The sequence below is a fragment of the Besnoitia besnoiti genome, chromosome IV (genome assembly GCF_002563875.1).
Source record: "Besnoitia besnoiti strain Bb-Ger1 chromosome IV, whole genome shotgun sequence".
NCBI classification, from domain to species: domain Eukaryota; phylum Apicomplexa; class Conoidasida; order Eucoccidiorida; family Sarcocystidae; genus Besnoitia; species Besnoitia besnoiti.
In genome coordinates, this window is record NC_042359.1 from 262,060 (window position 1) to 287,690 (window position 25,631).

The window sequence follows — 25,631 nt, forward strand, 5'->3', positions numbered from 1 at the left end:
TGTTTGGATACTCACATGTATACAGGAGCGTTGAATTGTGGCTACAGCCCACAGGGATGATGACAGCGGTATTTTATCTAGCAACGTGGAGCTTGGGAAGCGTCAAATATATGATAGAATAGTCCCCGACCGATGTCTGGCGCGTCTAAGACAGGAGTGCGTGCTGTTTCCATTTTCAGTGTAAGGCAGGAGCACTATGGTCAAACGGAAAGAACAGAAACTGTTGGAGGAACAGTTCGGCACCGATTATAGCCTAACTCATGCCTGAGCGGTTAAGAAAATCACGGTTCTACGGCGGGAAAGCGGTGTCAGGACCGACACGTCTCCGGGTTAAGCCCGTACTTTTTTGTGTTTGACATGGAAGTGTTGTGCTGTTAGCGACCACCACAAACCAACAATTCCTCTGGCCCCACGCGCACTAGGTGCCGCCAACTGAAAAATCGTTTGTTCGTGAGGTACTCGCGCCGGTTTACCGGCTTATCCAACAAACAGGTAGAATGAATCGCGTTGTATCAAGTAGTCAGTACTGTGGGGTGGGGAGGATGTTTTATCTCTGCCTTTTTGTATAATTCAACCTAGCGGCAAGCCCAGCCAACGTTTGTAGGCCACATGCCACGCCCATATTCGCTTGAACTGGACTGAACGCCCTCGTCGTTGTGCACCGTCGCATGTTACTGACACCATATTTCGCAGGTGCTCACAACCCGTAGCAATCGCCGGAGCCCTAATTGGTGGCCAGTTGTGATCCACTTTATCAGACTACTGAGGAAACAAGGGCCCCAATCGAAGCCCGTCCCTGCAAGGGACTTCCTTTATCGGTTGGTCGATCGTTGAGGCGGGCCTTTTTGCTAGAGATTTCCTGGAATTTTTCGTTATCTTCCGCAGGCTGTGTTCTGTCACCACCAACTAATTTCTGGTGTCGGGCAGCGCAACAGCAACTTCTTCATCACAGCGGCAGCTCTCATCGTTTTGGCAGCAACGTTTGGACGGCAGCAGAAGCTGCGCCCGAATATCAAGTGATTATCAGCCACAACGCTGCTTCCACGGCGTTTCACTATGAGGACATGCTTGACATTCCTTCAGCTTGAAGCGCTGCGTGAGGCGGCTTCCAAAGTACGGGATATTAGAATGCATGCTTACCAACACGTGTATTCATGGAAGTTCAATGACGTGCGAATCGGTCATGCATCTCAACGACACCAAGAAAAGATGCTTCATCGCCCCCTTAGCCCCTCTTGACTCTGAAAAATAAACACCTGCATCAACGTTTATTCATGCGCAACAGATGATGCATGTGACATGCGGATGGCATGTTAGGCGCTCTCGCCTACGATCGCCGTTTCATCTGGTCGGGATTTGTGCGTGCAGGATCCAAAAGAGAGGACGGTGAGCCGTTATGTTGAGCTGCCCTCCAATAGCTTATCTGGCGTTTCCGTACGCATTCGAAATGACACCAGAAAAAATTCGTGGACTGCGCTGGCACCATTTGAGCTTTCGACAGGCCACCAGGTTCAGTCACCTGCCTCGTTTGTGCGCTGGGTTGGAGGCCGCTGACTACACAGTCCGCCGATTGTCAAGAACCGGTGGTAGACACGCACAACCTGACAAAATTACTGAATCACTGGCTTGTGGTACTCCGCTCGCGGCCAGAGAGAGAAGATGTGAGTCAAGGAAGGACAGCGTGGTTGGTTAGGAGGTTCCGCGGGTGTTCGTATGGTGCGATACAGGTGGATGATATCAATAACATGTTTCAAATCATTCGGAACGTTAACCTCTTCTCGAAGCTGGATGAGGCGACGCAAAAATCCTTGTGTGGGAGCCTCACGTACGAAGCATATGCTCCAAAGCAAGTAGTCTTCCACTACCGAGACTATGGAGACAAGTATTATCTCATTCTTACAGGCAGAGTCTCTGTCCAGGTGCCCGTGACACCGAACAGCGACACATTCCAGCAGGTGGCTATTCTCGAGTCGGGGAGCGGGTTCGGCGAAATGGCCCTTATGGAAAACAAGCCGCGTGCTGCGACTGTTGTGTGTCTGGAGGCTACCGGGACACTGGGTAAGCGGACCACATGCGCCCCTGAACTTCAGCCCGCTGAACGAGTCACTGCCGCCTAAACTCCTGGTACGCGTCGTCTCTGCAAGCTTTTTGCTGCAATCTGATCATGCTGGGTACGCATGACGGGTGACTAATAGGACCCGTCGGAGCCCGGAACGACTCCTCTGGTGAAGCACCAACAGTCGAAGCACATACATCGTAATTGGGTGTCTAGTATCCATCCCAAAAGAACACAAGCATCCGGCCCATGTAATGCCTGGGCAAGCTCTCCCTGGAAGAACTGACAGCGTGTGCAGGGTTGCTTCGTGTGGTATCGCAGTGCTCACGAGAGAGGCGTATCAAAAGATGGCCATGCGAAAGCACAAGGAAATGTTTGAAAAACAGTGAGGAGAGACGACGACGGACAGAAACGAAACACAATACCACGGATTCATCTATGCTACCACAGCCATACCTGCCTTTCACCCGTACAACAGGTTGGACTACGGCTGTCTGAAACATGGAATGCAGCGTCCATTTTCTGCAGAGCTTACCTTTCCTCAAAGGATGTGCCGACATGGACGTCAAGGCACTCGCAGAGAAGCTCAAAGAGCACAACTACCCAGGTCCACAGGTGAGCACTAGTCGCACCCACCGGGAATCATGAGTCTGCGAGAAGGTGACTGTGTTTGCGGTTGTACGTGGCCGCTACGCACGATACTTACTCCTTTCCTGACGTAGATCATTTTGCGACAAGGCGAGGAGGCCAACCAAGTCATCCTCGTCGAGTCAGGGACGGTTCTGGCGCTGAGGTCACTAAAAGTGGACGCGAAGAAGAATCTCATCACGAAGAAGCGCGAGAAGAGGTCGTCGCAAGTCTCCATCTCCACAGCTGCCGGACAGGCAGCTCTTGGCGACAGGAATTCAGGAGCAGCAGTGGCAGACTCCCCTATGGTTTCAGTTTCGGATTGTCGTGGCAGCCCGGAACGCTCGTCGCCAAATTCTTCCGCAAATCCATCTCCGCAGAAGGTGACGCAATGCTATGCCGCACCCTTGACTCTTTTGAGCAGTAGGGCAGGGCAAGCGCAGTTCCACGCCTAGAAAGTGTGTGAGGGTGTTAAGTGTGTCTTCGGAAGTTTGCGCGATAGAACAAGGAAGCATTCGTCATGCAAAGAAAGATTTGAATGTCTACCGTTCACAACTCTTTGTCCTTTGTCACTTTTGCCCCCAATGTATGGATGTTGCGCCGGCATAAACAGCGCTTTCCGCTGTTCTGTCCTTCGTCAACGTTCGGAAACCGGCTTTCGTCTTTGCCCTCCCACACTTTCCAGGTTCCTTCCGTTGTACCATTTTCCTCCCCGTGTCGCGCCGCCAGCAAGTCTGCTTGTCGCTTGTGTACGTTGTCCCCTGCCCACAGGAATCCGTTGCGCTGAAGACGAGCGTGGTGCAGGTGGATCCGAGCCCGACGAAAAATGAAGTACCCAGGCGGGGGCGAACGGGGAACGATGGCCAACCAGCGGAACCTCGAAAGAGCTCTGGTAATAAGAATCTGGTGCTGCAAGTTGCGAGTCTGAACAGGAGATCAATATATGGGGCGCGCGAGGTACGATGGGAGTCGCTTCCTTGAAGCAACTCAGAAGCTCGGGATTCGAACTCGTGGTCAAGAGACGCACGAGAAAAGATAAGCCCCCAGAGGAAGGAGTGATTGTATTCCTCGACGTACTCAGAATTCTACTCACACGGACAGCGAACTGTGACAAGCGCGGGCCTCGGTTCAACTTGCAAGGACGAGTATTTGACTGTACGCAGTCGAGGTAAAAACACGGAATTAAAGTGGAGAACCACATATGTTTGGCGGACTCCCTTTGCGGTGGTTATTCAGATACTTGATGGAGAAAAAACTGCTTGCGTCGCAGAACGCGGAAATGTCTACGGCGTGACTCTCGTTGCCTTCCCTGCTGCGCAGGTACGGTGGAATTTTGGTGGCCGGGTCCACGCTTGTTTAGACATCGCCTCGGAGTCCATTGCCGTTCGGGTGATGGCTGCTGGCGGCCTGATGATACCTAAGAATCATGGAGGGGGGGCCCGCTGCGCGTGCAGAACAGCTGCTACGGTAGAATGGCCTTCCTTGACGGTAAGGTCCCCTTACTGTTTGATACGTGTGACTCACATAGCCTTGTAATGACGTGGTTCCGGTGCAACACCGGGTCCACTGTATTGCTTCGTGCTTCTGACTGCAGGTGTTCAGCATCGACAAAAGGCAATTCTTGAAGGTACGCTCCTCGTCGGTTGAAGAGGGTAAACACCTGCGGCTAGCGATGCTCCAACTGTGGTCCAACGAGCTGCATATTGCTAATATGGTCAAGAATATGCATATTTTTGAGCGGACGCCAGGCCCCTTGTCAGAGCATGCTCAAAGCCGAACGATTGACCTGCTCGCCGTCCCTGGGACGGGTAAACGCCTGGCGCCCTTTCGTGGGTTATAGCAGGAATTCGTGGGCTAGTGGCACTCAGGATACCCACCATTTCAGCCATCTTCCCTAACACCTGTGCTGGCTCGCCCGCCCCTCTGTACGTGTAGAGCCTTACAGAAGAAATGAAGAGGTCTATAGACTTAGCAAGCGGCCCCCTACCAGATGACAGCGAGCTTCTGCATCAGTACCTGCAGGCAGTGAAATGGGATGCGTACAAGCGGAGTCTCTTTGATGAGATACGACTGCGGCATAGGTGAGCGCAGGCCATCCGAAAGCTTCCGCGCCCACAGATACTTATTATCGCTCCAACACGAAATTTTTGCAGAGTGAAGCGAGAAGAGGAACAATACTCACACCTTCCCCTGTGATTCGGGTCGCTGCCGGTCTGAATCTGTCACTCGTATCTTACAACCAGCAGTGCGTCTTCCTCCCATCATCCTCCTGTATTCAGGTTCGTAAAGGATAGGACTCTAAAGGGCATTCGAGACTGGTCCTTTCCGCCACTAGTAAGGATGGTCCGACTCACGCGAAGGGATGGTGTTCACTAGCAGCTGGAGTGGACGCCATGATTTCCCGACTCGGAAGAAGCTACAGTGCTTCACATCACTTGAAGCCAGACATTTGTACTGCGGCTTTAGGGCCCGCATATATGTGTGCCATGTGTCCTTCGGTCTGCGCGCGGGAAGCCTAACTGTCAGGCTGCTGAAGTAGTTGCCCCCGTGGCGAATGTTGGAAGGCTGCTGCTGTCTGCTGCGCCCCAAGCCACCTTATATCAATGTGAGGATATTCTTGCCTCGCTTGTTGCTATGTTAAATGTGCAGCCGCCCAAGTACACTTACGAAGACACACTCGCCGCGCTCAACATGAGCGTTGGGCTGCGCCAGCATATTGCATGGATCAAAGACGCTCCAATTTCGGAGGACGAGGAGTCACCGAAACAAGCGCGCACAGTAGATTATTCAGCGTGTTCTGCCCTGAGAGAGGTGAGCAAAGCTCTTGCTACGCGAGTCTCCGAAACAGGTTCCCGACGGGCACGCTGGCAGGCACTGACAGAACACCAGGACAGTTATTCACCGTAGTCCTGGTCTCAAACTGTCAGTCTACAATGCCACACGCACCCTCCGAGGTATGCATGCCTCATCGTGCTGGTTAAGAACACCCCTGCACATACCAATATATTTCTGCGCCAGATTGCAAGCTTGATTGTCGTGCTGTGTTACGTGTGCAGATACGGGCTCTGCTGGCGTAATACAGACACTTAGTCTCCGGCAACTATACTCATGGCGGCCTCGCGCACCAAGAATCTACATAGACTTCGGAGAAGACATGTGTATGGGGGTCCTCCGTGTTGTGTAATTCGTGAGAATCCCCTAACATCGTGGTTCGTTCGCCCTGCAACCGATCGAGCGAACGAGCTGCACAAACACATGAAGCTGGTACGGTTGCGCAGACAGCTTGCCCCAGTGCCTCTGGCTCGCTTGCCAACGACAGACGTAAACAATGGGGTCTTTTCTATGCGCTCTACGGCTTACTGGAATGCTTTAGGCATGCAAATGCACGAAGCGTGCGCCCTTCGGCAGAAACTTCTTTATCCGTGGGTGGCGGGCTGGTTGAACTCGCTGACCGATTCTTCCCAACGCGCGACACGTAGTCAACAGCGATCGCACACTGCCAAAGAACACTCGCTGCCTTAAAAGAGACTTCTTCTGTTAAAATTATGATACTCCGAGCTGATGAACCAAGGCAGGCGCAATCCAGAGATTTGTAAACTTAGCGTGGAGGGATACGTGCTGCTCAGAGCTGCCGCTGAAGCCAACGAGCAAAAGCTGCGACACGGCTAAGAAGCAGCCCCACTGAAAAAACGGAGGCTTTAACATACATAATTCCCATACGAGTGATCCTCTTCAGTCCATTTACAGTAGCAGGGCGTCTCGCTGCAGCATAGTAGTCGGCGCATCAGCTTAGTAACTGTCATCGCCAAACTCAAGGCCGTCATCGTGTCGCGCACCGGCTTGCTGCCCATTTCAGATCCTACTAGGAAGCAGCACGCTCTTCATGGTTCTTGCTCGCGACAGGTCTTCGGTTTTTTGCCTTCGCATGTGATGCCGCCGCACGACGCAACAAGATTACGCTCTCTGGCGTCGTTGCCGTAGACGGTATTTCTGATTGGCTCACGTGTCGACCGCGTTTTGTCTGCTGAGCTGAAGTTCAAACGGGCCATCGCCGCGCTTTTCTACGATAGAAGGACTAAACGAGCACCGCGCACAGCGGACCTCGTATTCGCCTACATCCGCCTTCGCCAGAGTAGAGTTTACTGTGGTGTTTGGTCGGATTTACCATGTTGCGTAATCTCGCGGTACGCATGCCGGCTTGCCAAGTTGGCTCTCACGTTTTGAAGAGGCGCTATTTCTGGAACCCTCAAGATTTTTACGTCTCTGGCTCCGTGTCGCCTAAATATCTCCAGTCAAATGGCCCGTTTGCAAGTGGGAGTCGGGACCACCTTCCGGGATATTTGCGGCTTTTGGTTTTGCCAACTGAACGCAGCCGGTCTCCCGTCAGCTGGAACGTATTACAGCTTGCGTCTGGTCATTCGACCTCTTCAGTTGCTCATGCGGAGGGCGGTAGGGGATCGGGGAGTTTAGCACTCACCAGGAGGACGCTTGGTTCGTACCGGATACATGGGTCGCGGATCGGCATGTATTCCGGCTGTGCACGCAATTTGTCGCCTCAGAGGCTCTCTGCTGTTGCTGCATCGGCGTTAGCAGACACTGCACTATCGTGGACACCGAACATTCGCGAGGTGCGGATAGTGGAGGTGGCGCCCCGCGACGGGCTTCAGAATGAGAAGGAAATTCTCTCTCTTGAAGACAAAATCAATTTTATTAAACTCCTTGAAGGTGCGAACGAGCATATGCGTGTGCGGATAGCATATGCGTGTGCGGATAGCATATGCGTGCGCGGATAGCATATGCGTGCGCGGATAGCATATGCGTGCGCGGATAGCATATGCGTGCGCGGATAGCATATGCGTGCGCGGATAGCATATGCGTGCGCGGATAGCATATGCGTGCGCGGATAGCATATGCGTGCGCGGATAGCATATGCGTGCGCGGATAGCATATGCGTGCGCGGATAGCATATGCGTGCGCGGATAGCATATGCGTGCGCGGATAGCATATGCGTGCGCGGATAGCATATGCGTGCGCGGATAGCATATGCGTGCGCGGATAGCATATGCGTGCGCGGATAGCATATGCGTGCGCGGATAGCATATGCGTGCGCGGATAGCATATGCGTGCGCGGATAGCATATGCGTGCGCGGATAGCATATGCGTGCGCGGATAGCATATGCGTGCGCGGATAGCATATGCGTGCGCGGATAGCATATGCGCGTAGCTGCGCGGATAGCATATGCGTGCGCGGATAGCATATGCGTGCGCGGATAGCATATGCGTGCGCGGATAGCATACGCTATTTCAGGGTTTACGAATGCTCGGGGTGCCATACTATCAAAGCGAGTCTGCTGGTGCCGTTCTTCCCTTTCTGTGGTATACCATGGCACACGTTCCGGTTATAGCCGTGATTCAGATGGAGTTCGTCTGTATATGGCTAGTTGCTGGAATAGCTTGGGAGTTCGACGTTTCTTGTACACTTTTCCGGTGAATGGTCTGCTAAGTACAGATATGGCTGCTAAGGGTGTTTCCTGTGATGTCTTCAGCTGCAGGCCTCTCTACTATAGAAATTGCTTCTTTCGTCAATCCGTCGAAAGTTCCGCAAATGGCGGATGCCGCATCTCTCACGAGGCACTTCTGCTCGCAAAGAACAAACGGCGTTAACGCTCGGCCGAAGTTCCAGGTTAGGGGGTCCCTCTAAGTGTGCACGGCGCAGGCGTGTGCAATGGCCAGCACGCCTGCGACTCATGTGGCGTATACGCACAAAGGGAAACAAGACGCTAGAAGAAACACCCTCGGCAGCGGCCCTGCATACTATATTTCTCCATCAACCGCGTCAAAAACCAAGTGTTTTTCTCTCTACCTCGCTCTTTTCAGGTTCTGGTCCCCAACATGAGAGGTTTCCAAGGAGCAGCTGAAGCTGGAGCGAGAGAGATTTCTCTCTTCACTGCAACGACTGACGGATTTTGTAGAGCCAATATTAATACAACACGGGTATGCGCATTGCTCCAACTACATCTTCTGGTATACAGCGGACACGACTGTCTACCAGCATTACCACCTCCGAGACCGCCTTCTAGCACGGCTGTTCTCATGTGGTTATTGTTTCGATTCAAGTGTTAAACGCATCGATGCATGTCCCCGAGACGAACTTGGATGCAGCTTCATGATAGCAACGAAGGGATCCGCCTGTACACTTCGGATGGCAGCGTGTGCTTCAGTCTTTTCTATCTTGTCAACTGATATCGGGTTTCTCGCTTTTCCCAGGACGAAAGTTTGAGAAGGTTTCGCGTCATTGCACGCGAAGCCGCGGATAGGGGTATCAAGACTAGAGGGTAAGATGTCATTCAAGTACAGAGATGCAGCCATCCAGAGATGTAGCATTTTCCTGTATGAATCGCGAGCAAGTGGCTTCAGATCGTGCTTCTACCGATTGGCCAGAGGTTTCTGTTCCCATCTCCATTGGCTGTCCTAAGACCTGTATGCCCGGTACGCGTGCTGCCTGATTTTTATCAAGCGTCAAGGCGGTCGAGACATAGTAGCGGCGATACTTGCCAGTATCAGGCACCGTTGATGTCACGTGCATTGTCCCTCAGAAGTTCCGCTCTTCTCGTTCCCGATTCAAGCGCCCCAGAAAGCAGTAGGAGAGTCTGCGTTACATGCAGGTATATCTCATGTATCTTTGAGTGCCCCTACGAGGGTGCAGTCGCGCCAACACGAGTCGTCGAAGTGGCTCGCCAGATGCTTGATCTGGGTTGCTACGAAGTGAGCCTAGGTAAGAGAACTTCTAACAGGTCCGATCGGCGACGTGCTGCCACGCGCCGATTTGTAAAGGCTCAAGTGAACCATTCGTGCAGCATAGAGCATGCATCAGGCGGTATGCGCCTGCATTTTTTCTGCTTGTTGTCCCCGCCAGCGTTACTCGTTTCCGCCAGCGCCGACAGTGAATACTGCTTTTCAGGGGAAGCGGCTAGGAGAGAGTGACTTGAAAAAATTATAAAAGTGCCTCTAGCGGCCACGATATTATATTTTGGTGCAATGTTGACGGCATGAAAGGTGTATCTGCGGGGTCGGCCTTGTGCAAACGGCTCCACCGGGTCTATTAAATTGCGCGGTGGTCCCGTTGCTTTGCTAATTCCGCAGGAGACACGCTCGGGTCCGGAACGGCTGGGGACACTCTCAGCCTCATGGAGGAACTGCACAGGACGAATTTTCCCACGGAGTAATCGCGACAGACTGGCGCTGCGTATGGTGACTACCATTCGCCAGCTTCGTGTGCAGACAATCTGGCAACGACTTCTGTTTTAGTGCACGCTCATGGCTAATTCAGTTATATTCTCAATTCAATTCCGTTTGCGGCTTGTTTCTAATTAAAAGCACCCTTCAACACATCGTTCGATATAACACCCTTATGTTTGGAGCCAACGCTTTTCTGGGGGATATGGTTCTTCAGTGCGCACTGCGAATTCCACAGTACGGCATATATTGTGCGCACTGCGGCACTCCTACAGCGAATTTAGCTCAGGCCGCAGGAAGGGTGCCTGAGAAGATGAGCTCCATATCGCTTCGGTGCCACGCCCTCGACAAAGCTGGCCGATATCGGTGGACTAGGTGTTGACTACTTCTCACGTGTGCAGTTCTTCCAGATAAGCACACGAACGATCTGATTCGTGCCTTTAGGGCTTTGGCGATGCACTTGCACGATACCTACGGCCAAGCACTGACGAATCTCCTAGTCTCTATTGTGCATGGAGGCGTCCGCGTTGTTGACGCTGCGGCAGCCGGCTTGGGAGGTTGTCCATTCGCATCGAGAACAACACCTGTGCCGTCTCGGGCTGACGCTGATACAGGTGCGCCACGTGCAGACAGTGGGCAAGGATATCACAAATCGCACTGCATTTATCCGCGACTTGCTCCGGGAAATGTAGCAACAGAAGACGTTGTGTACATGCTGGAAAACTCTGGAATCAAAACAGGTGAGTGGTCAGTCTCCACATTTGAACCATGCGTAGAACCAGCGAATCGTAGGCTAAATGCATACCTACCCTCCCGTGATGCCATAATATTTCTGCTGCGTCGATGAAAGGCCCCGGCTGGCGGCCAGAGTACTAGATTACTCTCTCTTGAATGGTGAGGTACTTCGTCCACATGTCCGTGGAGTTAGGTATCAAAGAGGCTACAGCTCTGTCCACCAGCTTACCGATGCATGCTTTAAGCTACATATAAGATAACTTACTGTCAGCTTGACTGCCGTGTATGGGGGCTTGGTCACGTGTCACGCGGCAGTCACACATCCTGGGCATTAGCAACTATGCAAACTGTGATGTACTATATATCGTAGACTCGCATGGTTACCCGATGAAACGTCTCGACCACGACGCGGCACTGAAAGGTGCGCGGTATACGTTTCTGTTCACCTCAGGCGTACGGCTAGATGCACTGATGGATGCGAGTGCATTCATATGCACCCGCTTGCATCGGAGGAGCAACTCGAAGGCAGCTGCGGCCTTGTACATCCGGCAGGAACGGCAAAGCCGGCAAAACCCACCATGCTGAAGATTTAGGGATGGCGCATGAGCGAAGAGATGAACACTCACTGCCTGTCAGTTATGAATGTCCTGGCCGGCGTAGAAGAACCGGTGGGCCCGTTGACGCCATGGAGTGAAAGATGCGCTGCTTCTAGCGCACGTGAAGCTGATTCGACAGGAAACGGCGTAAACGAATTGTGTCGGTGCCTATAGCATCCGAGTGTGACACCCTCTGCTTCGTTTATGGACAGACGAAATGAACCTTTGTACGCGTGTCTGAGCTGGCAAAGAAAACTTTGAAAAGGAGACGGTTAGTCTCCTTCCCGGTGATGCTGAAATGAGTTGGGGGGATCAGTGGAAAAGCAAACGAACGCGAATCCCTTTCGTGCCTCTTATAAAGCCGCAAGCTGAGTCAGCTTGTAACTGCTGAGGGCTCTACTTTCCCACGAACAAACGGTGCGTTTAGTGGAAAAAAGCCCTGAAGAATGCACATGCCGACGCCACGGGAGATTGGTGCCTCCAAAGAGAGCCGTGCGACCGCGCCTTTGAGATTCTAAATAAAGCGCGACTACCACAATCACGGTTTGATAGATGCGCGTTGCAGTAGATACTCCTCAATTTTCTTCCCGTATAGCTGTCGAACCATCTGCCGGGTAGCCGTTGGGCTGGCTTTTCGCGGGAGCCGCAGAGAGCGGTCCCACTCCAGGTCCGGAGTACCTGAGCCGAGGAAGCAATACCGCACGTGACGGGATTTTAAGTGGAGAAACTTTAGCATACAAACTAGTAACGCGTTCACTTCCGTGTTGAGACTTTCCGTGCACGCAGCCCTGTGCTGGCTGAGAGGGCGAGCGGCCCTGCGCAAAATATTTTAGACTGTTGCCAACTAGGATTGGAGCAATGAACTGGAGGCGGCTGCGTCTTGCTTATGTATCCTTATGGTGGCTGTAAAGATCGCAGCTCTCTACTGTCGCCGCCTTCCCCAGTGAATCCCGTGAGGCGCCACGGCAGCCAATGCCCCCGGGACCGGCACGCGTATGTATTCGATTAAAGAAGGTCACGCACAAAGACATTTCGTCATGCTGATAGGCGGCTTCCACAGAAGCAGTGTAATGCATCCGGTCTACTCAAGCCCGAGCTGCAGGCCCTACCGGCTCTCTTGCGAAGCGCCTCGCTCACGACCGCCTGTAGACACCAACAAAGAATATCTGACCATCGGTCCTCCACGCGATCCAGAGATGGCCCGCTCTCCACAAACCGGGAAGCAGACAGCCCCGTGCACGCAACTCCGAGACCTTTTTCAACACGATGAGGACGTTACGACACACTTTGGCGTGGACACATGAGAATACACCGGAAAATCGCCTTGCTGCTTCACATGTACGTGTTGTGCCGCATAGAAGCAGCTCGGCATCGCTCTGGAATGTGTGCGTGGTTGTGTGCTCGCTTCTGCGGGGGCATGCGGCATCTATCGCTGTCTTCCCCGAGATAGGTGTGCCTCGGGCTGTTGTCACGCTATTCACGTGGCTACACAATATCTCTGAAGCATCCATGTACCCAGTCCTTGTTCTTGAAACTTTCTGCGACCCTCGCTGTGCGCACGCCTGGATGAGCGCCCTTCCCCCCCACACCCCCCCCTCAGTGAGTTGGCCTGACCGCCCATCGGCTTACACGGCCTTGAGTCCTCGGAGCTACACCGCGGAGGGAAATGCCTCTGTCGCCCCCGGCTCCGGCGTGAGAGTCCGTCGCGCCTCGAGGGCGCTCGCGCATCAACCGCGCCATTTCGCGGCCTTTGCCTGCGCTCATCAGCCCCAGGCGGCTTCTGCGGGATGCGAGGTCAGTCCCCCCGCACAGCGATGCCCTCAGCGCCAGCGAACTGCCGATTCCACCAGCAGAGGTTGTCGGCCGGCCGCCACTCAGCGCCACAAGTTTCGCTTCCCGGGTGTTTCCTTGCCCCCCGGGAGAGCCTGAGAGATTCTCCAACAGGTTCTGCGTTTCCAGCCTCGGAATCGTCAGCCGCCGGCTCGTCAATCGGTCAGCGGGTTCGTGCGCCGTCTCCGCTCTGCTGAGGGGAAAGGAGGCCTGCACGCCTGGGGTGGAGGGGCGTTGAATCTCTATCGCTGGAGCACTGACGAGGCGCGTGCAGACGTCCCACATGCCCTCCGGTTTTCTGCGTATGTGAGACCCCGGGCTCGGGCTCCACGCCTGCAGAGAACTTCCCAGACGGACCTCTCCGGACGCTTCACCCGACGAGGAGGCGTTCTCTCCGGGCGCTCCCCCCTCCGCCGAACCCGGCGCTGCAGGGCACAGGCTCGCGGGTGCGCACCGCCGCGCGTGAGAACTCGCCGGCTTGTCCATTACACCGAGCGCTGCGGCGGCCGCCAGCCCCGCAGACGCCGCCGCTACAACCGCCGCAGCTGCAGAGTCGCTCAGCACCGACGACGGGTTCCCCGTAGGCGGACTCGCGAGCGCGGGAGAAGACGAAGGCAACCGCGCGGAGAGAAGCCGGGGAGGTGCCTACAAGAAGGCACACAGCGGACGGCGCCAGCAGGACTGTCTCCCACGAAGAGCGCAGGAAAGGCGAGGAATTTGCGCATCAAAGTGCCAGGTTACATGTGTCGTCGAGTGCCTCGCGGATGCACGCGACCGCAGTGAGGCCACCTTTGGCGACAGTGAGGGATGCGCGCCGGAGGCGCAGCAACCGCCCTCGTTTTCACAGCTGCAGCGCTGCGCGTCACGAGTCTCTTCTTCGCGCGCATCTCCTCTCTCCGTTCCCGCCGTCTGCTGCGGGGCGGCCTAACGCGTAGAGAGCATGACGGAATCGCGACAGGACCGGTGGACGCGCATCTGAAACTCACGGCAGCGACGGCTCCCCGCGGATGGGCGCTAATACCCGGTGGGGCGTCTAGATGCGGAGCAGGTCCCTTCCCCCCGCTGAGATCCTTCGGGCTGGCCGGAGGCGGGCCGCCTCGGATACAGGCGGCGTACATGGGCCGCAGCGTCTGTGTGGGATTAGGAAGCGCGGGAGACGGGGGAGGCGCTGACGACGAGGGCGCATGCGGCGGCTCGGAGCTCGACGGCGCGGGGGGCTGCTCCGCGCCCGTCTGTCGCCTCAGGTCCTCATCGAGTCGTTCCTCCCCGTCCTTAATCATCTTCTCTAACTGCTGCTGCTGGATGTGCCGCGCGCGTCGAACGGCGGCCGCAGTCGTGGGGGACGGCAGAGGCGGCGAATCCGCCGCAGCGCGCTGCCGCCACAGCAGCAGCAGATCGCGGGTGAGAAAAAGACAGATCTAGAGGCCTATTACCAGAGTGAGGAGGCAAACTACTGTGTGGCCAGTGTGAAACGCGGAGACAAAAAGACGGCTGCATGCTAAAGAGAGAGACATTGCGCCGATACGCCTGATACTTAAAGCCGACTCACAAGGAGAGAATGAAGATCCAAGCGGGGGAGAGAGAGCTTGGGAACGAGGGAGACAAGGCTGGGGGACATATGGGATAGTTGATCTCTATCCGGTTCCACAGGCCTCTGCATGTCTATACGGATGTGCTTTGATGCGAGGAACCGGAGTCACTAAAAACGCCATCCCTCCTTGCCACTGTGCTCTCTACACCGCCATCTGCTTCATCCTGGGGTAGGGACCTGTGGCTCCAACCGGGCGACTCCAGCGAGTGCGCATCAGGCTCCCGGCTGCGTGCCGCCGCCAAATCGCTGGCACTGAGACTCGCGTGCTTTTGTCTTACCAGAGAATCAAGCGGAACCGCCACGAGGAGGCGATCTGCGTCCGCGAAAGGCCTTCGTGCCCGCGAGTGCTGCGCCGTTGTCGCGCCCCGAGTCCCCCCGGGAGTTTGAGCTCCACCGGCGCCGCGACTGCGGTCGTAAGCGGGGACAGCCGGTAGTCCCGAGCCGGAAATCTGACCTAGGAAAGGCGGACGAGGCAGGTACAGAGCACGCGGGGGCACGCTGTGACGATCTACGGGAGACGCTCTGTAGAACACGACTGAGGGCGCGCAAACAGTACGAAGTCCGCAAGCAGCTGCTGAGCTTCTGATGGCGCAAAACGAATCCCCAACACTCCCTCTCCCCCCCCCTCGTATCAGCTTCGGAGCAAGGAATCGAGTTCTTGCGCAGGTATCGGTGGCAGCCCCTCACGGATAACAAGTGGAGTCGCTACAGCAGCGGCCACGTGTAGAAGGAAACTGAGGTTGAATAGGTCTGTCCACTTTCAGGCGAATAGCATGGCTATGAAAGAAGTTGTCGTTTGCAGACACCAAGAGCTGAGAAGTGCGAGTGCGTGGCGGCGCAGAGACAGAGGCCGACATCGAGGTAACTCACGTGACTGCTGTCGGGATCTATCATCCCACGAGACTTCGCCTCTCTCACAGAGCGTTTGCGGGCCTAATGTCTCGGCTCTGCCTTCTTGATTTATCAGCACGCCGACTGTTTTTTTGCGCGCAACTGTCTTATTTTTTTCGCTCTTCGCACTGGCCATAGGGTTGGCATGTTTTTGACGGCCCGCATTTCGCGCTTACCCTTTCTCGGTATCGCAAATGGGGGCAAAGTGCCGCGCGCAAGGATAGGCGCTGCGCTTCGCGAGTGCGAGGCGCCACTCCTGTTCATCGTTTTTTGAGGATTGGCGATGAGAGCCGAAGCGAGCTCGCCCTCTGAAGCTTGAGTCTTTTTTCGGCTCTGGCGCTTCTCGTCCCCCCGTCCCCTTCGGGGGACCGCAGGCACCGCGCTGCTGCAGCTCCACTGGTCGTTTATTGCGACAGCGTCCCGGCTTATCTCCGTGAAAAAATACGCTAGAGCTAGCGACATAAAACCACAAACAAGGCAGCAGGCTGATCACGGAGCTGCATCGGTCGCTGACGCACATGACGTACGCTAGGGACGAAACGACAGAAAAGGGAAACCAAAGTGCATCGTGCCTTCTTCGTTCGTTAGATGCGTGTCTCTGACGCGCGTGTTGGACAAACACTCAAATTCAGGCTTGGGCGCAAGCGAACTCGGCGCTTTTCCACGTGAGCCGTACGACGGACGGGCTTGAGAAACATGACACGCTGAGGCAGCCGCCAATGTTATATACGCACTCATATATATATGCATGCGTATATCCTCACGAGTATACCGTTGAACACGCGTGCCTGCACACGCATGAACGATACATGCATGCACGAAAGCATACAAAAGAGGGTAAATGGTAGAGTATTCCCGGAGCGTATCGCGAGGCTCACATGCATCGGAGAGCTTGGGCGGCGGCGGGCGGTCCACTGGGATGGAGAGGATGAGGCGGTAGGTGCTCGCGGCTACATCTCCGCGGGGCTTCCCCTGGAGCCCGAGCACGGGCAGAGATGCACACCGCACTTGGCTCATCGGCCTTCCTCCTCGGCCGTCATCTGCCCCAGCTCGAGGTCCAAAGGCCGATCCACGTGGCGCGGCGTCTGTCCCCTGCTCTCTCGCTCCGCCGCCCCGCACCGGCCTCTGGGGCTCTGGGGCCCAAGCGGCAGTTGCACTCGCCTCCTGGCGGTCCCTGCGAGGCGCCGCGCTCGCGGACGGATCTCCCGCTGAGGCGGGGGGGGCGGAGGCGGAGGAGACGCCGCGCAGCACACTGTGGCCGCGCGAAGGCGAGGCGGAAGAGACAGTCAGAGACGGCGCAGCTGCTGTGGACGCGTGGGACTCCTGCCTGGCGAGCGGCGACGCGCCGGAAGCAGCCAGAGACGCAGAGGGGTGTTCCGGAAGAAATACACAGAAAGGCGAAGAGGCAGCGCCTTGCGAAGAGCGAGGGCAGGCAGCAGGGGGGACCTTGGGGGCTTCCAGCGGTTTCGGAGACACTCCAGGTAGGGCTGGACACGAGCAACTGGTGCTCTTGGCAGCCGCGAGACTGTAAGGCGGCGACGAGCAAAGGAAAGGGAGTCCGTCCTGAGGAGGGGTCGAGGATGGGGCGTTTGCGGGGGGCAAGGAACGAGGACGAAACGAGGAAGCACTGCACGCAGAGCTCGACAAACGGCGCGCGTCTGAGGCGCACGAGGCCGCGTCCGGGGGCGGCAGCGATGGGGATGAGGCTTTTAGAGGGCTTGTAGCAGGGCCAGAACGAGGTGAGGGAGGGCAGCCGGCTGCAGAGGCGTCTCCGGCGCGACTCTGCCAAAAGGCCAGAAGCGCCGCGCGAGTTAAAACGGACTTGTGCGGCTGAAACTCGACCAAGCTGTTTGTGAAGCGCTCAAAGCGGTCTGCAGCAGCCTCGCGGAACAAGACAGAAGCGACGCCAAAACGCAACGACGTTTCAAGAGAAAACGCGTGCAACGAGACGCCACGAGCGCACTGCCTGGACACGTGTATATGTGTGAATACATGCGAAAAGAATACGCGTGAATGCATTCATGCATTTGCATTCACCTGCATCACGTTTACGCGACCGTATGCGAATATAAAAAGCTCAGTGGCGCACACCGAGAGCTGCCTGGCTTGGTACGACTCTCCATGAAACACCGGCACTCGACCGATGCCCTGCGTCCCCTTCCGCTCTTCACAGTTCGGCTTCAATCGCCCGTCTCCACAGAGCCGCCCGGGCTCGCCGCCTTCACTCCCAGCATTGGCGCAGCTTCTCAGCGGCCTGGTGGAGGCCCGCGGAGGCAAGACGCCGTGACCCGCCTCCTTCTTCGCTTCAGCCTGACTTCCGCACGCGAGCCCAGGCGGATACGCTCGTATCTGCTCAGCCGGGACGCAGAAGGCTACATCAGTTCGCCAGGGAGACTCGCGGACCCTAAACCCTAAACAGCCTTTTAAGAAAATAGGAAAACAGTTTAGAGCCTAGGCGCAGCTCTACACCCCGCACCTGTCAAGGGCTCGTGGCGCGCCGTCTGAGAGAGCAGCGCCGCTTCCTTCTGCGGACTGATGAACGGCGAGAAGGCGAGCGAGAGACCTGAGGGGGGACTTTGCGGTTCGTCTTCGCGGCTGCTATCCGCCTCCACGCCACCGCATGTGGCCCCCGGCGAGGGCCGGCTCCACCGACCAGAGGGAGATGGAGCAGAAGGCGACAGGCGGGCGGACCTGCTCCTTCGCCGCACCGCGTGGGCAGCCGCGTGAAGGTCATCGTCCCTCGAAAAAGCGACCTCGCGATCCGACGCGGCCTGGGCGCCGCGGAGACTCAAAGACCTCTCCAACCGTTTCAGCTGCGCGTGCTGGTGCTGGGCGCGAGAGCGAATGTGAAGCAGTAACACGAGGCTCAGCTCCCGCAGCGCCTCCTGCACTTCTGAAAAGGGACGAAAACGAAAGCGGCAGAAGCTCGAGTGCGGAGGCCGGAGGCGCGCAAACCGATTTTGCAGAGGGGGGGCAGGTGACCTGGCAGCGTAAATCAGGCCGCGGCCGGACTGGTGTGCAGCAACCCGGCAAGCAACGGCGGCTTCACGGCTGAAGCCCCTCGCAGCTCCAAACAATGGTTTCGTACACCACTGTAGGAGCGCGCGATGGTGGGAGAAAGCCAATACCCCACAGAAATCCAACGTACGTATGCAAATATCACTATAGATATATGTAGTGATGCATACATATTTCTATATATATTTGAATATGTATGTATATATATGTGTAGGTGCATGTTTACATGCATATGGATAGCAACCATGTTTCTTTTGTATTTCTTTCACCACTTCCGCTATTCTCCGTGTGCTTTCTAGCCCTCAGTCCATCGGCGGCTAGAGCGTCTCTGGCTATCAAGTCTTTCTGGCTGCCGCTTAGATTTTCCGCTTTGCGCGGCGCTTCGCCCTCTGCTTCTCGCATGACTTTGCATCTCTCTACTCGACTCCCTGCTCCCCTTCCAACTCCTGTCCGCGGCGTCTCTGTATCTCTCTGCATCTCGCCCTGCGCGGCCCCGTGTTTGCCGGCCTTGGGGTCTGGTCTCCTCGCCCTGCACGGCCGCTCCGCTTTTGCTCACTTGCGGGCAGGTGGCGATACACGTCGTCGCGGCTGATTCTGAAGGCCGCGACGCAGGTGGAGTGGGCGGCGACGGTCAGCGGCTCGTCGCGGTCGAAGAGCACCGACGCGGCGCCGAGGATTGCGCCGTGCCCGAGGAGCCCAACGGTCACTTCTTCGCAGCTGAGGAAGGGGTCCCCCGCCAGGCGTCGCTCGCCCGCGGCCTTCGTCCGCGCAGACGGCCGCGGCGCCTCGCGCGCCGACCCGCGCCCGAAAGCGCGCTCGCATCCCGCGGACACGCAGGCCCGCGAGGCGCGCCGGGAGCCTCGAGCCGACGGCGAGGCGGCACGAAAAGCCGAGCCAGGACGAAGCGGCTGCGGCGCCGCGGCAGCTGCTGCGGGCGCAGGCTGGCGGAGGCAGAGAGCGCACAGGTGGCAAGAAGGCAAGAAACCTGGAGGGACCCGAATTGCGCTTCGCGACCGCGTTGGCGCAAATTCACCTATCGCGTCACGGGCTTTATTACAGAGCGCAGACTACGAACAAGGGTGGAGACGGAGGGGGGGGCTGGACAGCACGCTGCAGCCTGCACGACCCCCCCTCCCCCTCCCCCCCTCCCCCGGTACACAATCCGTGGGGCCTCGGAGTAGAGGCGATGTCTTTTCGCTTCGGTGGGGACAGGACACAAAGTGGCAAACAGGCGGACTCGAAGGCGAGGCCGGCGTCTGTATTCACCTGTGCAACTGGCGGAGAGACGTGAGCAGAGCAGTCGAACGGGGGCCACGCGGGGGTGGGCAGGAACGCATAAGACGCAGAGCAGGACGCGCTGCTGTCGCCGCGCGCATGCTGGTCCATCTCGCTCTGAATTTGCGACACAACCTCATCTGCGATACATTCGCACACGCGCAAACCAGGGCAATGCTAGACACGCGAAATATGCTGCCGCGTTCAAATATATCTGCATGAGGGCGAACGCCTTGTTGATATGGATAGAGTGCGTGAGACAGGCACGCAGTACACACCCTCGCGCCGTAGTGCAAATATATACATATACATATATTCATATACGTGTTTACTTATACTGCATACGCATCAGTGTGCCGACATATCCGTGCTATTGTATACGCGGCCTACTCTATCGCTCTACGTGTGTCTGCGTACACGCACATACACATCAATATATATATATATATATATATGTATATATAGATAGATAGGTTCCACAGATGGTACGAGTGCGGCCAACGATGGGGGTAGGGAAGACGAAAACGAAAACAACCCTGAAGGGTAGAGAGACGCCTCCTGCCAGAACCACAGCGACCGCATGCGCAAGATAGAGAAACCGTTCGAAACTCGTGCATGCGTATGAAAATTTATACATGCTTAGCTTTACGGCTCACAGGTGAACATGCGCTCGCCTGGCTGACCCCTTCAGAAAATCACAGACCGGCGATTACAGGGCGTTTCGCCTCTCACCAAGTTTGCCCGGCGGCGGGAGCTGCTCGCGGCCGAGCGGATTGAATGTGCCGAAGTCGTCTGGGCGCCGGCGTCGGCGGTCAAGCAGCGCGCAGTCGCCTGAAAACGCTCTCTCGAATGCATTCCACTTTAGTTGAGAAAATATTCGTAAATTTGAATAATGGTATACCAATTAGAATGACATCTAACACTAAAATTGCAGAAAATCTATTCTATTTATAGACCAGGTAAAACTGATACACTGCATGCGTGAGCTCGCCTTGCTAGTGCAGGTAATGCAAGCGCCGCTGTAGAAATACATATATAAAGACTCTAAGTCTATAAATATCATTTTGAAGCGACGTACAGGTCGACCCACCAATATATATATATATATATATATATATATATATACGGAGGTTCATATACATATGTATCTAAATTTAAATATATTTACATGGCGTTTTGGAGAAGCGCGGGTAAGGCGAAGCGGGGAAGCAAAGGCGTGCATGGGAGCGCAGGGAAGAGCCTGAATAACACGTTTGCGCCGCCTTTCATATTTTTAATCTAAACAGTCTCCACGCGCCTCTAGTCTGGCAGCCGACGCTCGGCGCGGCCGCCCTCTGCAGCTGGAGTTCGCCCTCGCGAACTGACTGCCTCAGGAGCCGCGGAGTCTTGAGGCCCTCGACGGTCTCGCAGCGGCGTACCCTCGAGGACGAAGTAGAGGGCATCGGCTCGGGTGCCTTCGCGCGCAAAGATGAAGCCCTGAGGGTACTTGTCCCAGTGGAAAAAGTAGCTCATCTGCTCGACCAGCAGCCGCCGCAAGTCCCGCGCGCCTGGAAGCACCGCTCGCAGGCAACGCACCTGAGAGCGCACGCGCGCAGCGCACCGCGTGAGATCGGACAGAAGTTCCCTGAGGCGTCCTCACACGACGCGCGCTCGCGCGGGGGTCACTGACGCGGGCCGCTCCGAGTCAACTTGGAGGCCGCGCCTCCCATGTAATGCCATTCATGCATACCTACATACATGAAAACATACATACACGCATAGACGCCTACACACACGCCTGCATGCATAGTGCCATACATGCATGCAGCCGGACATACAAACATGCTTACATACCTAAATACATACATTCATATATATATATATATATATATATATATATATATATAGGCATGTGCAGACATTCGTATGAGACAGCACACGTAAAGACTCGCGTGTACGAGCGACGTGCGTCTGGTTCGAGGCTGGGGAGTTCGCCGCACTTTCTCGTCGGTCTTTCTTTGAAGCGAGACTCTGAGGCAGCGGTCGAAAGAAGCCTTATCCAGAGTGAGAAAAGCGCACGCCGTTTTGGTGATGAGGGCGGCGGATCGCACGTCGTTGCGAATCAACCCTGACGGCATCCGCAGACAGAAGGTAAACGCAGAGCAAATAACGAAACAGAAGAAAGTTAGTGGGGATGCGCCAACCCTCCACTCCACCCCACTCCCCCGTCACAGCCGGTCTCGCAGAACACGCCGCCCGCAGACAATCTTCTTTTGATATCCTTCCTGTCAGGAGCCTTGGCAGCGATTGCTGTCACGGCTGTGCAGTACACGTCCGCACCGAACCTCGCGGACGGGCAGCTCTGGCGGAAGGCCGCCTCTTCAAAGGAGAGAAATCTCTGAAGAGAACTGTGCGTTAACCCGCGGGGGCGCGACGCGCCGGTTTGGGTTTCAGAAGGCGATTGCCTGCGCCAGCTTGTATCACTACCGTGCAGACATGTACGTGTGCTTCAAGAAGTATCTGCACATGCTTTCCGAGTTACGTGCGTAGAAAGACGTGTATACCCAGTCTGATAAGTCTGTAGAGAACTGTACGTGAACTCTGAATTCCCACGCTGTTGTGTGTCTGTCGTTTAGAGCTAGGGTACAACGCGCAGAAGCATTGTTCGAGCGCGTCAAACTCTGGAAACAGGCAAACACACTCCTCGAGAAACAACGGTGTGGAAAAGTCACTTCACTCACCGAGCTCGCCGAACGAATCTCCCGCCCCGAGGACGGCCACGCAGTTTTTCAGGTCGATGCGGGAGAAGTCGAGTGAAGAGTCATACTCTGCAACATCGAACGCAAGCGCCAGGCACAGCAGCTGCGTTGGAGACTCTAGTGTCGCTTCTCAATTCGCCCGCAACGCACGCTTCGAAGCAAGGTATGCTCCGATACGCAGCTAACGGCGGCGCACAAACGCCTGTAAACGAAATTTGGCGCTTCACTGTCTGCGCCTTTGTCGCATGCACCTGTGCACGGCCGCATCAATGACCCAGAGTTTCGTACGTATATTGAGCACCTGGAGAGATAGCCTGCTTTTTGCGTCGCCCACAAATCGATGCGCACGTGTGGCGAGACGTATGTGTAGCAACTGTCTGCGCAGGACGTCTGGAGGCGTTCACCACCGTGTAATCGCCTCGAATCGCCAAACACAACGCACCTAGCCACAAAAGACAGCGGCAGGACAAGGCGCGCACGTCTGAGCAGCGATATCCTATTTCGCGAACTGTTTAAGTCTCTGTTTTCTACGGCGCGTTCTCAGGTTTGGTAGATCCGCTGTGAGGAGAGGCGAGTGGAGTAGGCGCCGTGGTATTTCGGCGTCTCAGCAGCGGTCGCTGACCTTGTTGGAGCGTGCGTGGCTCACGCGGCACATGAACGTACCTGCGTCCTCGGCTTCGTCGCTGTATCGCACGCCGAAGGAGCGTTTCTTCGCTGCAGAAAGCGTCCACGCATCATCAGCACGAAGCGCAGGACGTCGGCGTGCGTAGAAGGGAAAGACTCCATATCTCACGGAATCTGCCAAGCCACCTTCCAAAGCGGGCGTGGAAGAGGGCCGCAACAGCGACGGAGCAGCCCGCGTAGAACTTGGCGAGAGACAAATCGAAGGCGACTTACGGGAAACGAGGAAGCCCCACGCAACCGGCAGCGGAGACAGCGGTCAGAGCCCAACACCCGCAAGTGACCGCGGCACGCGAGGATTTGCATCTACACGCCCACACCTGGTACCGACAGCCTCCACCCCTCTGCGTCTGTTGACAGAGCAGCTACAGTCGTCAGCAAAACTGCGTAAAGACTCGGTTCGCAGTGCGCGCAGTCGATCCACGAGTTCCCTCCCTCGAGTTTCAAGCGGGTTCCATTCTTCTCTTCACGCCCAACTATGTGCGTGGTTCCTCGCTGCCGCCCCCACGCTTTGCTGGAGCGTGCGACTCCACGGAGCTCGAAACCGGTCGCGCGTGAAAGACAGCAAGGGCTGCACTAGTCCCGCCTAAGAGCGCCCGACGAAGCCAAGAGAGCAGGAGAAAGGCGGGTCATCATGCGTCTCGCCCAGGCTGGGATACGCACCTGTCACAGAGGGGCGCTCGGAGGCCGCCGCGTCGGCGTCGCCGGCCGCAGCCGCGAGCGCTGCAGCTGCGGTTGCCGCAGCAGCTTCGCGGGAGAGTTCGTTCACGTAGACGCCCGCCGACCCGTAAAGAATCAGGTACCAGGCGTCCGCTGAAGAGTCCACACCCGCCAACCGTGAGACATGCACCGGCAGCCTCGAGGATTCGCGACGAGTCATGCGCAGCGCCGCGGCGGTAGACACCCAGATAGGTAGGGGCTTGCAGAGGTGTCGCAGACATGTCTGTGCGAGGAATGGCGAGGACGGGCGGGAAGACATCGCAACAGATGGATGCGCGAGGCGACGTGCGACAGACAGGAGGCATGCGGCGAAAATGGCACGTGGATTCGCGTCGTATCAATAAACACGTTTGTAGAAGATGGCGGAACAGGAAGATTCGCGGAGTGTAGGCGCACAGACGATCAGCACTCGGGGGAGAGAGAGGTAAGAAACACGGCTTACGCGAACGGAAAAAAGGGCGCACACAGATGTCCATGGCAACATGTTGCCAGAGCCTCTATGTGTCAGAGGGGCCCTCTCTGCATGCGTAGATTGACACATAGATAGATAAATAGATAGATAGATAGATAGATAGATAAGTTTCTACGCAAGCGGTCGAGACCCTTGCGTGCTCTATCGATGTTTGGTAGATGTGCTTTACATCTTCCATGTCTCCGGAAGCAATGAGAAAGACCGAAAGAGAAGCACCTGACCTGCGTCGCCTTTGTGGAAGATGACGCGGTTCGCCTCCACCTCGAGGTAGGTCATCTGTCGGCACAGCTCGAAGGAAACGTCTGCGTCAAGCTCCTCGAAAAACTTGTTGCCTTTTGCCAGTTCTTGAATCCTCCGCACCTGGCAGGCCCCGCCACACAGAGCCACCGTGAAAGTTCTCTAGCGGCGCCCTGCCTTGGATACACAGCCGGAGAGGCAGTAAGCGGCAGGTACAGAGAAGCCTGTGTATGCCAACAGACAGCTACGGTCAAGTATATCTTTACTTCACATCTTATAGATGAATGTATATCCCTGTAGGTACGTCAGTGGAAACATCGGTAGGACTCTGGTCCTATTGGATGAGAGCTCATAGTTGCATACATATATCATGCACATCTATATACCTAAGCATATGGAAGTGCCCATGAGTCTGTATCGATAACGAACTAAGGCATTCTAATACATTCGTGGAAAACGCGTAAATACACATGTGCGTGCGCCAGACACAACCGTGGCTGGTTGAGTCTTACGTCCGCCGCCGTCCGCTCTGTGGGATGGGTATTGAGGAGCTGCAGCGTTTCGTAGAAGACGGTCTCTTGATCTCCGTCGTCATCGGAAGCGTCTGCGCTCTCTTCTGGATTCTCCTGGGGGACCCCCTTGCCAGCAGGAGGGGCACCAGGCCCTGCGACGTGAGCAGCGCCGGAAGACGAAGAAGACGAGGAGGCAAAAGAAGAGGGAAGGGATGTGGAGGAAAGAGCGGACGAGGCGGAAGGCAGACAGAAAGACGGGCAAGCAGATGGGCTTCCGCCGCCGCGAGCCGCGTGGTCGCTCGGCTCCATGTTTGCTTCTGAAGAGGGGAGAGAGTGAGTAACGTCTCTCAAGCCCAAGCACAGAAGCCCAGTAGACGAAGAGAAAGATGAGAAGGCGCTGAATGGAGGGAATCACA

The 25,631-nt window shown here is 56.0% G+C and overlaps 3 protein-coding genes across 3 annotated transcripts; 2 read left to right on the forward strand and 1 right to left on the reverse strand.

The window, feature by feature from the left end:
* Positions 1-1,056: 1,056 nt before the first annotated feature.
* On the forward strand, positions 1,057-4,768 carry BESB_051780 (uncharacterized protein; the record flags this gene model as incomplete). Its single annotated transcript, XM_029363613.1, has 7 exons — positions 1,057-1,113; positions 1,728-2,058; positions 2,604-2,671; positions 2,779-2,913; positions 3,920-4,003; positions 4,278-4,310; positions 4,619-4,768. 7 exons carry the CDS (start codon positions 1,057-1,059, stop codon positions 4,766-4,768), a joined length of 858 nt encoding a protein of 285 aa, XP_029219536.1.
* Positions 4,769-6,979: 2,211 nt separating this feature from the next.
* Positions 6,980-11,239, forward strand: BESB_051790 (putative hydroxymethylglutaryl-CoA lyase; the record flags this gene model as incomplete). The annotated part of the gene is made up of 9 exons (XM_029363614.1): positions 6,980-7,132; positions 7,243-7,408; positions 8,230-8,366; positions 8,561-8,677; positions 8,951-9,018; positions 9,349-9,458; positions 9,827-9,905; positions 10,364-10,659; positions 11,106-11,239. 9 exons carry the CDS (start codon positions 6,980-6,982, stop codon positions 11,237-11,239), a joined length of 1,260 nt encoding a protein of 419 aa, XP_029219537.1.
* Positions 11,240-12,846: 1,607 nt separating this feature from the next.
* Positions 12,847-25,524, reverse strand: BESB_051800 (cyclic nucleotide-binding domain-containing protein; the record flags this gene model as incomplete). Its single annotated transcript, XM_029363615.1, has 16 exons — positions 12,847-13,725; positions 14,067-14,453; positions 14,950-15,125; positions 15,739-16,014; positions 16,441-17,433; positions 18,039-18,455; positions 19,137-19,521; positions 19,847-19,995; positions 20,588-20,686; positions 21,274-21,430; positions 21,835-21,962; positions 22,576-22,662; positions 23,257-23,307; positions 23,938-24,087; positions 24,688-24,826; positions 25,216-25,524. 16 exons carry the CDS (start codon positions 25,522-25,524, stop codon positions 12,847-12,849), a joined length of 4,782 nt encoding a protein of 1,593 aa, XP_029219538.1.
* Positions 25,525-25,631: the final 107 nt, after the last annotated feature.